This window comes from Meleagris gallopavo, chromosome 25 (genome assembly GCF_905368555.1).
Source record: "Meleagris gallopavo chromosome 25, MGAL_WU_HG_1.1, whole genome shotgun sequence".
Lineage (NCBI taxonomy): Eukaryota > Metazoa > Chordata > Aves > Galliformes > Phasianidae > Meleagris > Meleagris gallopavo.
The window spans coordinates 5,546,390-5,562,328 of NC_139428.1; the positions used below are offsets into that span (position 1 = coordinate 5,546,390).

The 15,939-nt window shown below is 61.3% G+C and overlaps 3 protein-coding genes across 4 annotated transcripts in view; 2 read left to right on the plus strand and 1 right to left on the minus strand.

Moving 5' to 3' along the window:
• The window catches only part of CAP1 (cyclase associated actin cytoskeleton regulatory protein 1), a 49,855-nt gene that overhangs the window by 20,924 nt on the left and 12,992 nt on the right, over nt 1-15,939 (plus strand). The gene's annotated exons all lie outside the window — the stretch shown is intronic.
• Nucleotides 481-4,810, minus strand: MYCL (MYCL proto-oncogene, bHLH transcription factor). The gene is made up of 2 exons (XM_003212624.5): nt 3,692-4,810; nt 481-1,967 (listed from the first exon to the last, which is right to left on the minus strand). Exons 1-2 carry the CDS (start codon nt 4,179-4,181, stop codon nt 1,411-1,413), a joined length of 1,047 nt encoding a protein of 348 aa, XP_003212672.1. The 5' UTR covers nt 4,182-4,810; the 3' UTR covers nt 481-1,410.
• MFSD2A (MFSD2 lysolipid transporter A, lysophospholipid) lies at nt 8,109-15,863 on the plus strand. Of its 2 annotated transcripts, none has more exons than XM_085208960.1 (14): nt 8,109-8,268; nt 8,377-8,499; nt 9,073-9,197; nt 11,906-12,029; nt 12,141-12,219; nt 12,619-12,791; nt 12,886-12,976; nt 13,364-13,572; nt 13,736-13,819; nt 14,424-14,507; nt 14,616-14,728; nt 14,829-14,972; nt 15,048-15,224; nt 15,516-15,863. In XM_085208960.1, exons 1-14 carry the CDS (start codon nt 8,179-8,181, stop codon nt 15,571-15,573), a joined length of 1,674 nt encoding a protein of 557 aa, XP_085065086.1. In that variant the 5' UTR covers nt 8,109-8,178; the 3' UTR covers nt 15,574-15,863. The 2 variants fall into 2 exon arrangements, with proteins under 2 accessions (XP_085065086.1, XP_085065087.1); XM_085208961.1 differs by having other exon boundaries at nt 8,110-8,268; nt 13,451-13,572.

A 15,939-nucleotide genomic window follows, 5' to 3' on the forward strand; every position in this document is an offset into this window, starting at 1 on the left:
GAGAGTACATGTGTATAATTTAATCCACTCAGTAGACACGGCTGCCAAAAGCTCCCCTTGAAGCAGGAAGATTGCATTTCCCCCCCACCCAGCTATAGGGTTACTGGCAGCCCCCATGGAAGGCAGCAAGCCACAGACTGCCCTGAGCCCATTAATGGAGTGTTTGGTTACACCAAGACCCCTCTAAGCCCAGCACAGATTCTGTCCCGTGCCAATAAACCCACTTACAAGGAGGAAAAATAATCCAGGTGATTTATCAGCTGTACCCACTTACATTTCAATCACTGGGAGAAAGTTGGGACAAAGAACACAGCCCTGGTGCTGGTTGCATTCACTCCTGCTTGTGCCCTGAGCACCCCAGACCAGACACCCCAAAACTCAGCAGCCAGGCTGCTGGCCCCTCCACCTCCCCTTCCCAGAGCACTGAAGTGTGATGAATGGAAACCCACAGCCACCCACATGGAAAAAGCCAACCCAGGCTGTCTTTGCAACTTATTTATTTATGAAGTGTGAGGTAATGAAGAAAGTGCTAAATCCAACCACAGAGTTAACTAATGGTTCTCAGCAGGTCAGAAGAGCCATCCCTGCCAGCACCTCAGGGTGTTCCCTCCAGCCCAAATCCTGCACCGCCTGAAGTGTTGCTGGGGACTTCAGGCAGCTGTGGGCAAAGGGGTGGCGGCAGGGTTGGGGGGGAAAAACAAGGAGAACCCGTTGTTGCAAACGGGTGGGTTGGAGAGCTGCGAGGTGGGAACCAGCCTCTGCCAGGACTCGGCTCAAGGGTCCAGCAGGAATCAGCTCCTTCCTGATCTCCCTAAAGTGCAGCAGGATGGAGCCTTCCAACAGCAGAAGCTCCCCACCCCCTCCAAAAAAAAAAAGTTTTTTTTATATAAAAAAGCAAACTCTTTACCAATACTTCTCAAAAAGTGGTACAAAAATACAGTATAAAAACACAGCCTCCAGTATAAGACTCGCAATTACAGCAGCAGTTTCTAGAACACAAAGTCCAAGACGAACTACTGCATGAAGTGGTAAGAAAGTGAAGTACAGCCTCACGGAGCCAAGGGAGCAGGGGATCGCCTGCAGGGCACCGCTCAGGTCAGGGTCACACGTCCCCATCGCCACCCTGCTGGAATCCATCCAAATGACCACACAGCGTGACCCACTGAAGCAGCTGATGGGGACGTCCTGCGGGATGGATGTGCGGAGCAGCTCCTGGCAGTGCCATCGGTGGATAACAGCTGCGGGACGACCAGCAGGGCGAGATGGAGTGAGCCCCTGGGCTGAAGTCACTGAGCATCGTGGCAGCCACTACTCCTGGCAGCAAGGGATCAACAACCAACCAAAAATCAAAAATGTGCAAATCGAGAGGGAACCGTGGGGCTGTGGGGCCAGGGTGCAGGCAGGTCCACGCTAGTGCCCCTTGAGCTGAGCAATCTGTCTGAGCAGCTGCATCTGCCGCAGCCGCAGCTGCCGCTTCTCGGCTGCCATCCTCCGCTCCGCGCTGATGAGCGACTGCAGGTACTCGGAGGATTTGCTCAGGATCACCACTTTGGGTGTCTTGGGGCAGCTGGCCAGCCCAGGCACCTGGTCCCGCAGCGCCAGGAAGCGCGAGCGCAGGTCATTGCGCCGCTTGCGCTCCAGGTAGTTGTGGTTTTTCCTCTTGGCCACATCTTCGCTGTCAGAGCCGGGGCCAGCTTTTGGCAAACCGGGGTCAGGCAGCGCATGGGAGGGGGCGGGTGGTTCTGCAGTGCTCGGCAGCTCCTCCTTGTCCTGATGCAGGGATTTGGGCTGGGCACAGGTGTCTGGTGGTGAGCGGGCGGCGTAGTTGTGCTGCTGCTGATGGATGGAGATGTGGAAGCGCTTCATGCAGGGGTCCAAGGGGTCAGCACGCAGTGTGATGGTGACCGGCTTCCGCAGGCTGAGCGATTGTCTCTTCTCCACCGTCACCACATCGATCTCTTCGCCCTCTGTTCACAACAGACATGGAAAAAACAACCCCCCTTATCTGAGAGCCCCTCAGCCCATGAGTCTCCCTGCAGCCTTGGCCATTCCCCGCTGCTGTACCCCCAAAGTTTGCTCATGCTCTGCGACCTCCACAAAGGATTTACGTGATTTTAAGTGCTCTTTCAACACTGCCACACCAGGCAGATTTCCCTCCATAGTCATGTGCCCAGACCGCCCAAAACCGGGCTGGGGCTTCACTGTTGCTCTAGGAGCAACACATGTCCTGGGCAAAGCAGCAACAGGCAATGCCCGAGCCCACCTGCCTGGGGAAGGGAGGGGAGGAGCGGAATCCAGACCAGGGAGAGACTTTGACTCCAAAGACTGTCCCTGCTCTGACGCTTTCATGGTCCATTGGAATTGTAAATGAGGGACATGGGGGCAAAGCTGCCCTTTGTTCCCCCGACTCATTCCACACTCGGTGACTTGTTACTTTTCACAAGTGACAAACCCCATTCAGAGCCCGGCCCGACGCCCATCCCCCCATTCAGCTCAGGCTGCGGGGAGAGAGGTGACAGTCCCTGAGGGCAGTGGGGGAGGGAGACACAGCACCGCAAGACCCAAATAATTCAAAGCCACTAAACCACTGTGTGCCCGGTGCCACTGCAGCTGATCCCACAAAGCTCAGCGGGGCGAAGGCTGGGGACGGTGAGGTGGTCACACTTCGCACGTGCTGCCATTGCTCTCGTCTTAGCAAAGCAATGCCACCTTTTCCATCTTTTCTTTGGCTCCGAAGCCAGGTCCTGAGGTGCTCAGTGCAGCATTATCGGCCCCCGGGGCACAGCCTCGGCTCGGCCCTTCACCAGCCCCCCCCGGTAGCGGAGCTCCGGGCCGGAATGTGACCTTCACCACTGTCACAACGCGGCCGGTCTCAACCGTGCACGTGCGTACACAACTCCCGCCGCCGTCCATTAATAAAAGCCGGACCGCAGGGCCCGCCCCCGGGGCCTCTTATTGGTCACCTTGCAGAGCAGCACCACCTCGCTCGCTTCCCATTGGCCCGCGGCGCTGCCCATCCGCTCGGCCACTCTCATTGTTTGCAATCTGTTGCTTTTTGTTCGCGCCCACGTGGCGCGGCAGGACCCGACCCGGGACCCCCGGCCCTCCCCAGCCCCGCGGATCGGGGTTAAGCCTCTTATGCCCGCGACCTGCTTACCGCGCCCGGGCTGCTAATGGCATTAAGCGCCCGGCCCGCGCCGTGACTCACCGGCCGGCAGATTTATTAATGGGGTCACGGCCCCGCGTCAGCACTTCCCGGCGGCCGTGAGCCCGGGAATGGGAACTGGCGTGGGACGTGGGGGCTGCGAAGCCCCGAAAATCCGCGACCCGGGGAGGCGCTGTGCCCGGCGGGGGTCAGCGCGGGCCGGACAGGAGCTGCCCCGTGGCCCTATCCGGGGGGTGGGCGTATCACCCGCAGCGCTGCGTCCGCTGCCGTCGGTGATGTTCTGCCCGCCCCGGGCCTCCCCCGAGATACTCCGCCTTTTGTCCCGAGGATGCGGGGCAGCTCTCGAGGTTCCGAGCCGGCAGCAGTGCTGAAAAGCTTGGGAAAAAGGCACGAGCGTCCCCAACCCCATCTCCACGGGGGACAGAGCCGTCCCCAGGAAGCAGCGTCGCGTCCTCTTTGTTGGCGCTGGGCCGCCCCAAAGACTCTGCTCCGCACTCGATGCCCCCGCACCGGACGCGCCCTTACCGGAATCGCTTTGGCCCTCCGACCCCGAGGACGGGGGCACTTTACTCTCGGCCAGGGGACACAGGAACACGGCGGCGGGATCTACGCAGTCGTTCACAGAGCTGCCGAACCCCAGATCAGAGCCGAAGGACGGTTTGTGCGGCGCTGCCCGCGGAGTTCCCGTGGAAAGTTTCTCCGTCATCGCCTTCTCCAGCCGTTCCCGGGCCGAGAATCCACTCCACATGCAGTCCCGCAGAATGAAGGCGCTCAGGTTGCCGAAGAGCTGCCCGGTGCCGATAAGGTACTCGGGCTCATCGGGCAGACAGCAGCGCGGGACGCAGCCCCGCTCCTCCGCCGCCGAGCAGCCCGGCCGCTCCCCGAGGGGCGAGAGAGGTGGCGTGGGGACGAGCTCGAACTTCTTCCAGATGTCCTCGCTGGGAGCCGTGGAGCGGTGAAAATCCTCCCCCGCGTCGTGGTCGTAGAAGTAGTGTTGGTACGCGTCCCGCTCCATGGCTGCATGGGGGGCCCACAGCCAGGAGGCGGAGGGGCCGAGGGCAGCCGCCTCCTCCTCGCCCCCACCGGGCCCCCCGCGCCCACCTCGCCCGGCGCTGCGGGCGGCGGCGGCTGCTCGGATCCGAGACGCGGGCGCATTGTTCCCCCCTCTCTTATAGCCTATGTGCGACCGCCGGCCCGCCTCGCTTCCAATCGACTGCTCTGTATTTGCATAAGGGGCGTGGTCTATTCTGTCGCCCCGCCCCCCCTCGGGGGGCTCAGCGCGGAGGATGCTGCGGCCGTGCCTCAGTTTCCCTCCGTGCGGGGCGCGGAGTCGGCCCGTGGCGGCCCCGGGGCGCTGCAGCCGGCGGAGCTCCCACTGCCGCCGTGTGCCGGGCCGAGCAAAGCTTCATTTGATTGTCAAATTCTTCCCACTAACGCGAATTTGCACATTCCCAACCAAATCGCCTGCACAGAGCGTGAGAATGGGGAAACCGAGAGCATCGGCCTCAGCACCCCGGAGCATCCATTTCTCTGTGTCCCGGTGCACCTCAGCCACATGGAAACGTCGCGGATTGAGGAACCCCATCCACAAGTACGGGGGAGCTGGGACCTCTGCAAAGCGGGTTTTGACTGAGGACACCCGGGCCCCGCTGGCGGCATGCAGGTGTGAATGGGAAAAGTTGGCTTATGGAGATGTGAGCTTCACCGTCCAGCTGCACACGAGGAATGAAGTGCGCACAGAGAGGGCGCAGGCGCCGCCTGGGGACGTCTGAAGGGCCCACAGCGCTGGGGCCAGCAGAGCCCTACCCATGCACTCAGTTCCTATCCTTGGCACTTTGCATTTCACTGCTGCCAAGTTCTTTCCAAGAAGGGCAGTCAACGTTGTGGAAACGCTGCCAGGCTCTGCTCGGCTCTAACGACCGTTACAAAGTCCACCTGGGCTGTGCGGCTCCAGCCAGCAGTGCTGGGAGCCGAGTTTGAGTCCCTGAGCCCCCGCCTAGGATGAACAGCCTGATGCACCCATCCCCATCCCCATCCCCGTTCCATCCCCATCCCGTTCCATCCCCATCCCGTTCCATCCCCATCCCGTTCCATCCCCATTCCGTTCCATCCCCATCCCCGTTCCATCCCCATGCCGTTCCATCCCCATTCCATCCCATCCCATCCCCACCCCGCCGCCCCGGGCTCCGGCTGCTCTCAGCCGCGGGCTCCGCACGCCACCTGCCGGGCGCGGAGCTGGAGGGGCCGAGATGCGCCTCTCCGTGCCGAGTTCCAACTGCAGCCCCGAGCGCGCGGTGCCCCGCGGTCCCCGGGAGGATCAGTGCCCTCCTGAGCGTCCCCCATTCCCACCCGCAGGACCCGCTCTGCCGCCGGCTGAGCCGATGCGGGGCTCTCGGCCGCGGCTCCTTGCCCTCCCCGAGGCCTCTGGACCTCTCCAGCTTTTCCCAAGGTGCGGCAAGAGTTTGTCCCGCTTTCAAGGAGCTCCGGATCTTTCGAGGGTGTGAGAGGACCGCTGAAAGGGGCTGGAGCAGCCGCGCAGCCCTTTAATCTCGGTAAAGAGCACGAGAGCCGTTCCTCGTGGGCTGTGCAAACAGAGGTGGGTGCCCAGAAGGGGGGTGCACAGCACTGCAGGTGGCTTCCCGGGGCTGGACAGACCCCCGGCCGTGCTCCCTTTGCAGGGGCTGCATCGCAGGAGCGGCTGTGACCCGGCCGGCAGCTGGCGCAGCTCCAGGGATGGCACGAGGCAGCCTACAACCAGTGGTGCCCTTTGGATCCCTGCTGACAGCGGGGCTGGACTTTGTTCTGGCCCCAATGCTTCCATCAGTGCACCCCGAAGGGTGTCCCAGAGCTCCCCAGGCTGCTCCCTGCCTCCAGCCATCCCCATCCTGCAGCAGCTCCTCCGTCATCCCCATGGGGCTCCTGGGCTGAGCCCCCACACCAACCCGCATCCGCATCTCGTCCCCCACCCCCCATTGCAACATTCCGCCTGAGGTCCCATGAGATGGATTTGATCAGGGCAGGACTGCCACGTACCACCATGCAACGTGTCCCCTTTGCCCCCATGAAGCCATGGGGTCCTTGCAAAATCCTCAGGCCCCATGGTGCACGTGAAGCACCACTACCAGAATCATGCTGAGTGCAGCGGCAGCAAAGTGCAGTAAACAGGGAGGAAAACTCTGTTCCCGGTGCCTCCTTATCCCTTCCCAAGCCCATTTTGCCCACGTGCAGTGCCAGGAGATGAGCTGAGCCTGGAGCTGCCCTGGGGCTGCCCCCAGCAGGGAGCGGCGCCGACACCAACAGCAGCGCTGTCTGGTTTTGGATGCGCTCACACTTGCTCAGCTCTGGGCTGTGTCTGACCTGTGATATTGGGACGATTTGGTGGCAGGCAGGAGGCAGAGCCGTTACTATCAGCGTGGTCCCTTTCCCCACCCCTGTCCCCATCCCCTGTGACTTCAGGACCAGCACGTGGGTCCCATCCTCAGTGACTGTTTCACAGCTGTGAGTATCCCCTGGGCATCTGCTTGGCAGAAGGTTTAACATCTTCCCCACTCCCTGATATTGCACAACGCCAGGCGGGGAGAAAATCCTCCTAATTCCAGGAAATCTCCAAATCCCAGTCATTCTGCTTCTCCTGATTCAGATACACAGCAGGGCTGGGCTGTGCCTATTTGCGGTCTTTCTGCACAGTCTCATCACTGTTCGCTCACCGTTCGCCCAAAACTAAGGAGCAGCTCCTCACACTGTGCCTGAGAGCAGGAATGCCACCAGGATCAGAAGAGCTCTCAGACAAAAGGATCAGAATGACAGAATGGCAGCGCTCAGGGGCTGAGGATGGGGTTAACACCACGCTGGCCCCATCCCATGGCACTTCTCAATGTGGTCTTTGCTCCGTGATGGCTTGAGCAATGCTGGTGGCTGTCTCTGCGTTGACACGGCACCAATGCTTTGTTTTTGCTAGAAGAGGCCATTTAAGCTCACCAAACCCATTGCCTCACACGGGATGCTGTCACCAGATGCTGCATCCCAAAGCCACAGCCCCATCGTCCTGCAGGCACAACCCCGGCCCCACGAGCAGCTCTGAGGTGCAGCAGTACAGTGCTGCTCCCATCACCTCCTGCTGCTGCCTCTGTCTCACGGCCAGGCCTTCGGGGCACTCCTTGTCCAGAAGTGTTTTAAACAAAGGCCACACTCCTCATGAATGAGGGGTTTCACGATTTGGGATTTTAAGAAAATAAACTTTTGACTTTCATAACAAAATGAGGACTTGGATTCACTGGTTTAGGACAAAGACATCGCATGCTGAAATGATTGCATACATCAGAGTGCTCGTTTCTACCCCAGTGCTTCCAGTGTACCCTGATAACACGAGCTGCTGCATTGCTTCTTTGCTGATTACTTCTAAAGCACAGAAATTGGGGTAATTTGAGTCAGAAGAGACTTCTGTAGCCTGCACGGGTTTGTAAAGATTGGGATCATCCGTGTGCCCTGACTTTTTGCCATCTGCCATCCACAAACCAGGGCCCGCATGGCACAGAGTCAGCAGTGGGAGGACTGCGGGGGCTGAGAGCAGCAGTCCTGCTTCACTGCAGTCCCTTTGACGGAGGGTTGTAGTGGGGCTGCACTGGGGCACAGAGCTCCCTTGGAGCTGATCGGCTGCCTTCACCAATGGGCGCCTGACACAGGAGGTGATGGCGGCACTGGGAGGTGACAGTGCCTCCACTGCCCCAAACCCTTGCAGGGCAGCACGTAGCTGGCATAGGGGTGTGCGAAGGAATAGGGGCAGAGGGGCAGAGGACAGAGGGGCAGAGGGGCAGAGGGGCAGAGGACAGCGGGGCAGAGGGACAGGGAAGGTCGGGGGCTGCAGGTGGGAGGCCGGCCCGAGGCTGGGGTAGAAGTGAAGGCGGCGGACGGCAGGAGGCAGGATGGAGGCAGGAGGCGGGGCGGCAGGAGGCGGGGCGGACGCTACAAGGCCGCGCGGGCGGCGGCTCCGCGCCCCATTCATCGCGCACGGCATGGCTGGGGGCGGCGGTGCGGAGCGGGTCCGCGTTGGGGCCGCGGCTGCGGGGCTGCTGTCGCCTTCCTGCCGCCAGCCCCGCCGCAGGGTGAGCCGCTGCCTCCCTCCCCTCCTCCCCGGGGCTTCCCGGGCCCCGCTCGGAGCCGTCCTCGGTTCCCCTCCCTTTCCCCGACCCTGACGCCGCGGGCCGTTGCAGGAGAGCCGGGAGCGGCTGTCGGTGTGCAGCAAGCTGTGCTACGCCGTCGGCGGGGCCCCCTACCAGACCACGGGCTGCGCGTTGGGCTTCTTCCTCCAGATCTACCTCCTAGACGTGGCGCAGGTACCGGGCCGGTGGGACGGGGCGGCGGGCGGCGGCTCTCGGTCGGGCTCCGTATGGGGCGGCGGGATCCGGGTCCCGTGGGGCGGGGAGTCCCGGGAGCGGCCGTCGCTGCCGGGCTCCGCATTGGGAGCGCGCAGATCGACGCGTCCCCGCTCCTGAACGGCGAGTCGCGCTGCTGGGACGGCTGCGGGGTCGTGGAAGCTCAGCGAGACGGTCCCGGGGTTCTGTGCCCTCACAGCCCGTCTGTGCCTTTAAGGTCCCTTAGAAGCAGGAGGGGGCCGGCTTCTTACGCGGTCTGGCAGTGATAGGAGGAGGAGGGTGCATAGCTTTAAACTGAAAGAAGGGAGATATTAAGAAAGAAGGTTAGGTAATAAAAAAATCTTTACTCCGAGGGCAGTGAGGCACTGGTACTGCTGCCCAGACGGGTTGTGGGTGCCCCGTCCCGAAGGCATTCAAGGCTAAGTTGGATGGGGCTCTGTACAGCCTGAGCTTGTGGGGGTCAATCAGCCCGTGGCGGGGGTTGGAACTGGGTGGACTCTAACCTCAGCCGTTCTGTGGTTCTGACTCCTGCAGCTTGACCCATTCTATGCCTCTATCATCCTGTTTGTGGGGCGAGCATGGGACGCCATCACAGACCCCATGGTGGGCTTCTTCATCAGCAAGACGCCGTGGACCCGCTTTGGCCGCCTGATGCCGTGGTGAGTGCTGCCAATGTCCCTTCCCTATGTGCTGACTGCCATCAGCTGTGGGTGACCCTTGGATGAGGTTGGCACATCCAGCGGAGGTGGCAGGTGCCCCGAAAGCCCAGGGTGCTGCCAGCAGTGTTGCTCTGTGCCTGCCTGTTATCTCATTGTACCTAAGCTGTTCCTGTGTGTACCCTTGTGCCTCTACACCTGGACCGGCTCCAGCCCCCCAGGAGTGCTCTGTGCCACACTCAGGTGCTGGGTGCAGACTCCTGTGGCAGTCCCCTCTCCCTGGCCGGTGGCAGGGATGTGCTGTCTGCAGAGCAGATGGCGTTGCAGCCGCAGGGAGGAGGGATGGAGGTGTGAGTGGCGATGTGGGAAGGTGGGATACCAGCTGATGGTCACAAGGATGTGGTGTGAACAGGAAGAGTGGCTGCCACAGCTCCAGGCGTCTGCATGTGGGTGCTGCCCTTGGGAGCAAAGTGCAGAGCAAAGGGAAGTTGGAGGTGTGTGTGTTTGCAGAACCCCAACGGGTCTGGGCATGGGATTAGAGGGGATGTCCATCAACACCTGTCCCTGTGCGGGACAGTGAGCACTGCAATCTTCAGGATGAGAGCTGTAGGGTGCTAATATCTGAGTGTGGATATGGTGGTGTGTCCCGCTCCAAAATAACCTGCAGGGCGCTGAAATACAGTGCAGCAAAGGGGGGCAGGCACAGGGGGCTGTGGCTGCAGGGACACAGCTGCTTTCCACTGCAATTACACTCTCTGCTTCCATGGGTTTCCGTGAATAGCTCTGGGCAGAGGCAGCTGCCTGGTTGTCAGGTTCCATGCGTGGCCTGAAATAGCCTCCCTAGGCAGCGTGGCGGGTCTGGGGTCTGGAGATTAGCGTGGGGCTGGGCAGGATAGCTGCGCTCAGCTGCAGCTCTGCTCTGTAATCTCAGGGCAGGGGTGGGGAGGGAGCTGCTGCATTCCTCGGAATGGCTCTTGCATTGTTAAAATTAGCCAGCACTTTTGTGGCACGGTGGGCCCCTCGGCTTGCAGGTGTTATTTCTGGCTTCAGGGGAAACTGGCAGCCCCCGGCTGCTGCAGCTCCGCTGCTGCCTCGGTTTCCCTGGGCACAGCGATGGCCCTGGGCTGCTGCTGACCCCAACCCTTGGTACGCTGCGCTGGGATCCCGGGGGTGAATTTCTGCCAGGCTCTGAAGTGCGTGACGTGGGGCTCTGACTCAAAGCACGGGGCAGCTCCTGCTTCCTTTCAGCTCTTTTTTCGGAAGCCCTTCCTGGCACGCTTCCTCCCAGCAGCTCGTCCGCATGCCGCGCTGCTTTCATGCAGCACTTCCCCTCTTTCCATGACCAAACTTTCCCCTGACGTGGTGGCGATTGCAGCGTCCCGGCTCCGACCTTCCTCCTCCGGGCAGCGGCCGTTTGCAAACGGTTAAACCGCCGGACGGGGAAGCGAGCGGCACAAAGGAACACGCCATCACACGCAGCCAATGAACGCAGCAGCGCGTCAGCGGCACCGCGCCCACGGGGTCACTTCCAGTCATTCGCCCCCGTGCCACCGGGGCTCAGCGCCTGGAGCCGGAGGCGCCCGGCGGTCCCGTGGGGGCGATGCTCACCCCGCGTGCGCCCTGGGTGCCGCAGCCACTGCCGTGCGCTCCCCGCCGTGCGTGGGGCTGCGGTGACCGGTTCGAAGCTTCCTCGGCTCCGCGTACGCGTGGCGATGAGGGCGCAGCAGAGGAGTGGCTGTGAGCTGGCTCGCCCCTTCCCCCCCCGCCGGGGTGACGTCTGTGCGGAAAAATGTGCATGTGCTGCGTCCCGTGCAGTGTGTCCGCCTGCTTCATCCATGGAGATACAGTTTCTCGACACTCTCCTCGACTTAAATTTAACTTCGTCTCCTGTACGTCAGCCTGGATGGAAAGGTTTCCCCGTCCCCCGACTGCAGACAGCTCTGACCTTGTGCGGCTCTGCTGGTTTGGCTCCTGAGTGCAGCCCCCATTCAGTGTCTTGTGGAGCATAGGGTGCTTGCAAGTCTGCAAGCTGCAAGCAAAGCCAGAATGAAGTCAAGATGCAGTGGGTGGCTTTCCACTGCTGTTTGCCTGTAGGCCAGTTCTGACAGCCCAGTGCCAAGCTCTGGTACTTGAGCAATCCCCCCTCCCTGATCCTGTTGTGCTTTGCACCCCGTGTCTTGCTGCACGCTGCAGAGCTGCAGGAAGGAGCAGTTGCTGCTGGCTGGGACTTGCCCTGTTCCTGCCAGCTGAAAGAAGGTGACCCTGGGATGAGGGCTCGGTGCTGGCCGGAGGTGTGGGCAGGGAACTGTGCTCCTGGCTGCTCTGCAGCACTTGCCAGGAGGAGCAGAGTGATGGCATCCTGCTGAGCACACAGCAGTGCTGCCTGCGGGAAGGGTTGGGGCTGGGAGCTGATGGCAGGAGCAGATCGGTCCCTTCCATCACAGCAGGGATGCCTGCTCATGCAGAAGCAGCTTTTTTTTTTGTGAAAGTCTGAGTCAGCCCATTCTCCTCCCTGCTGTGAGAGCTGAGGTGCTGCCTGCAGCCCTATGGCACCCAGTTCTGCCCACACGTTGCAGCAGGGTGGGCTGCTAGGGGCAGCTGGGGGTCTCCATAATCGTGTCCCTGGTCCCCACTGTCTGTACAGCAGTGGGGAGAGTTGGGCCGGTGGATTTAAAGTGTGCCTGCAAGACTGACACTCTGTCCTCCCAAAGGATCATCTTCTCTACCCCATTTGCTGTCATCTCCTACTTCCTCATCTGGTTCGTCCCAGATATCTCCAGAGGCCAAGTGATGTGGTATCTCATCTTCTACTGCATCTTCCAGACCCTTGTGACGGTGAGTCGGGCACTACGTGCCGGGCCAGCAGGGCAGAGCAGGGCGACAGGACCTCTGTCCAGGTCCCGCCAGCACTCACAGCCCTGAGCCCATTCTCTGGTGCCATTGCAGTGCTTCCATGTGCCCTACTCCGCGCTGACCATGTTCATCAGCAGGGAGCAGAGCGAGCGGGACTCAGCCACTGCCTACCGTAAGTGCTTCCTTCGCTGCTGGGGTGCGATCCTCATGCAGGTGCAGGGAGAAGACTGTTTGGTTGCACCCCATCCCTAGTAGTATTGTTCAGGGCCTGAGCTGCAGGTGGTCCAGATCTTTCTGTTCCTCTTTCCTATCTCCTCTGGCACGCATTCCTGTTAAGTCTGAGAGCTGTTCCTCAGTCCTCCCTCCCTCTCTGCTATAAAGCAGGCAGCACCGTGCCCACGTCCAGGCATACCTCACCTCCTTGTCTCAGTTTCCCAGCAGGTGCTCCCTGCACAGCACAGGGCTTTTTTCTCTGGTTTGGGTGGAGCTGTAGGAGAGCTGTGCTGGCTCATCTCTGCTGCTGACAGGGGGAGCAGAGAGCCCCAAGCTCAGCCCCGCTGCCTCTCCCCAGGTATGACGGTTGAGGTGCTGGGCACCGTGCTGGGCACCGCCATCCAGGGCCAGATCGTGGGCAAGGCAGTTACCCCCTGCATCGAGAACCCCCCCTTCCTGAGTGAGAACAACTTCTCAGCAGCCATAAGGAATGTGAACATGACCCACTACAGCGGCTCGCTGGCAGACACGGTAAACTGAGGGCGCTTGCTGGTCTCTGCTGCCCCTCTGGGCAGCACTGGCTGCCGGGATGAGGCCTTCCCTTATTGCTTCCCCTCTCGCACAGAGAAATGCCTACATGGTCGCAGCGGGAGTCATCGGGGGGCTCTACATCCTCTGTGCTGTCATCCTATCAGTGGGCGTGCGGGAGAAGAGAGGTGAGACAGAGAGGGACTGTGATGTGTGGGGCTCTTGGAGGAGCTGTGGTCTCATCTGAGGGTCCTGCCCCATAGAGAGGGGCTGAGGAGCTGGGATGGCTCTGCAGAACGGCAGTGCTGTGGGCAGGAGGGCACAGCATCTCTGGCTCATCTCACTGTACTGCTATGAGGACTCCTCTGCACTGCCAGAGATAATGTTCCTCTCACACGGCTTTGGCTGGCTGAGTTTGTGGTGCCAGTTTGGGCATTCCAGTGCAAGGTGATATACAAAGCAGGGCTCTGGTCCTGCCCTTCTGCTCTGTACCCAGCTTGGCTTATCCTGGGCAAAGCAGTGCCCTCTGAGACTCAGCTGGAGACTCCTTTCCCCCATTGCCCTTATACCCCCAGGTCCTGCGTGCTGTTCTGCATCAGGTTTGGGTGCTTTCCCCAGGGTGCTGTCTGTGGCTCTGACAGTGGGCTCATTCTGCTCCCCAGAGTCCTCTGAGCTGCAGTCAGATGAGCCCGTCTCCTTCTTCCGAGGGCTGAAGCTGGTGATGAACCACGGTGCCTACATCAAGCTCATCACCGGCTTCCTCTTCACTTCACTGGCCTTCATGGTGAGGAGGACTGGGTTGGAAGATGGGCAGGGGCAAGTTGGAGCCTGGTGGGCCAGGATCAGTGATCTGGAGCAGAGCAGGGATGTGAATGGAGAGTGGACACTGGCGTCTGTTTGGAGAGCCCAGGGTGTCCTCCCCTGACCACTGTCTGCTCACTTTGCAGCTCCTAGAGGGCAATTTCGCCCTTTTCTGCACCTACACCTTGGGCTTCCGCAACGAGTTCCAGAACATCCTCCTGGCCATCATGGTGCGTATGGCCCCACTGGACCCTCCAGGGATGGGATGCACACAATGGCATTCCACGTCTGAGCTGGGGAGCAAGGGAGGTCAGGGGCTGTGGGGACAGTGACCAAAAGTCCCTTGGGAGCAGAGGAGGGAGAAGGAGTCACAAAAGCGGGGTGGGTTGGCAGGAACAGCAAAGCCTTTGTTCTCACATGAAGGCTGCCAGAGATGGAAGAACAGGAGCCGTGGGGGCCTTTTGTCCAAATCTGGCCACTTATCTCCCTTCCCCCCCGCCTTGAGTAAAGGAGCTCGGTGTTCACTGCCTGGGACAGAGCACAACATCTCCCTGGGAGTCCTATGGGATGGGGAGGTCTGAGGTGCCAAGCCCTGCAGAGCCTGGCTCCTGGCTGCAGCGGGGGTGGATCTGGCTCTTTCCCATGTCCATGGCAGGCGGGTCCTTGGCTGGCTGAGGGGAATGGCGCTGGGGCGTTCTGCAATGTCCTTACATGCCCACTTCAGTCTCCGGAGTGGGAGTGGGTGGTTTGTGAAAGCCTGGGGTGTTGGGTGAGGGTCTGAGACCGATGTGCAGAGCCTGGACAGCCAGTGACCCAAGCCCCCTTTTCCCACAGCTGTCGGCCACCCTGACCATCCCCTTCTGGCAGTGGTTCCTCACCCGCTTTGGGAAGAAGACCGCTGTCTACGTGGGCATTTCGGTGAGTGGATGCACAGAGCTGCGTGCCGGAGGCAGCACTGGGGTGGATGGGGCCGAAGGCAGCAGCTGAGGGCTCTGGGAGACCGACCCAGCTTCTTTCCCCCCACAGTCCGCTGTCCCCTTCCTCATCGTGGTGGTTGTCCTGGACAGTAACCTCGTCATCACCTACATCGTGGCGGTGGCGGCAGGGATCAGCGTGGCAGCTGCCTTCCTCCTGCCCTGGTGAGCGCGGGGCCCTGTGCTGAGAGCAGGGCTGGGCTCTGCAGGGCACTCTGTGACCCCTGGGGGTCCTGGTGGGAGATGCTCACCCGTCTCCACGCAGGTCCATGCTGCCGGATGTCATAGATGACTTCAGGCTGCAGCACCCCGAGTCCCGCGGCCACGAAGCCATCTTCTTCTCCTTCTACGTCTTCTTTACCAAGTTCACCTCTGGGGTATCCCTGGGCATCTCCACGCTCAGCCTGGAGTGAGTGTGGTGGGGACGGCAGCGGGGGGCAGCCCAGCTGCGGTTCTCCCGTCTCTGACGCGCGCGTGTCCGCAGCTTTGCGGGGTACCAAACGCGGGGCTGCTCCCAGCCCAGCGAGGTGAACGTCACCCTGAAGCTGCTGGTGTCGGCCGTGCCTGTGGGGCTGATCCTGCTGGGCCTGCTGCTCTTCAAGCTGTACCCCATCGACGAGGAGAAGCGCAGGGAGAACAAGAAGGCCCTGCAGGACCTGAGGTGGGTGTGGGCCCGTGCCGAGAGTCGCGTGCCGGGGCTGTGGGGACGGGTCGGGCCCGGGCCCGTCAGGCGGCTCTGGGACGCGTCTGGGCGGCGGTGGGCGGCGGCGGTTCTGCCAATCCCGGCCGCCAGAGAGGCGGCGTGAAGCGTTGGAGGTTGGCACGGAGCTGCCCCGGTTGCTAAAGAGCCGGGCGGGGTCGGCGCGTGGTGGCTCCGGGGCCGGGGGTTCCCCGCTGCCTGCAGCGGCCCTCGGATGGAGGCAGGCTCCCTTCACACCTCCTTCCCCCGCAGGGAGGAGAGCAACAGCAGCTCGGAGTCGGACTCCACAGAGCTGGCCAACATCGTGTGACGCGCGGTGGGGCCGGGGGCCGCGGGCTGCCCGTAGTGTACATTACACAGATGGAGCCGCGCAGCCGAAGCTGCCGTTCCCGGCTCCGGGCGGAGCACAGCCCCCTCCCACGGCGGGCCGGGCCGTGGGCAGCGAACGTTGATTGCACTGTGACCGTGCCACGGGCAGCTCGGCGCTGCGCTCCGTACATACGACACTAAGTCAGGGAGCTGTTTGTTTTGTTGGGTTTTTTATATAGATGATTAACTTAATGATGTAAATATTAAACTTTGCTATTTGTATATAATGAACTGGGACTGAATTTGAGGACCTGTTGGTATTGATTCACTTGCGGTGCTGTGTGGAGGAGCTGTGAGTGGCACCCAT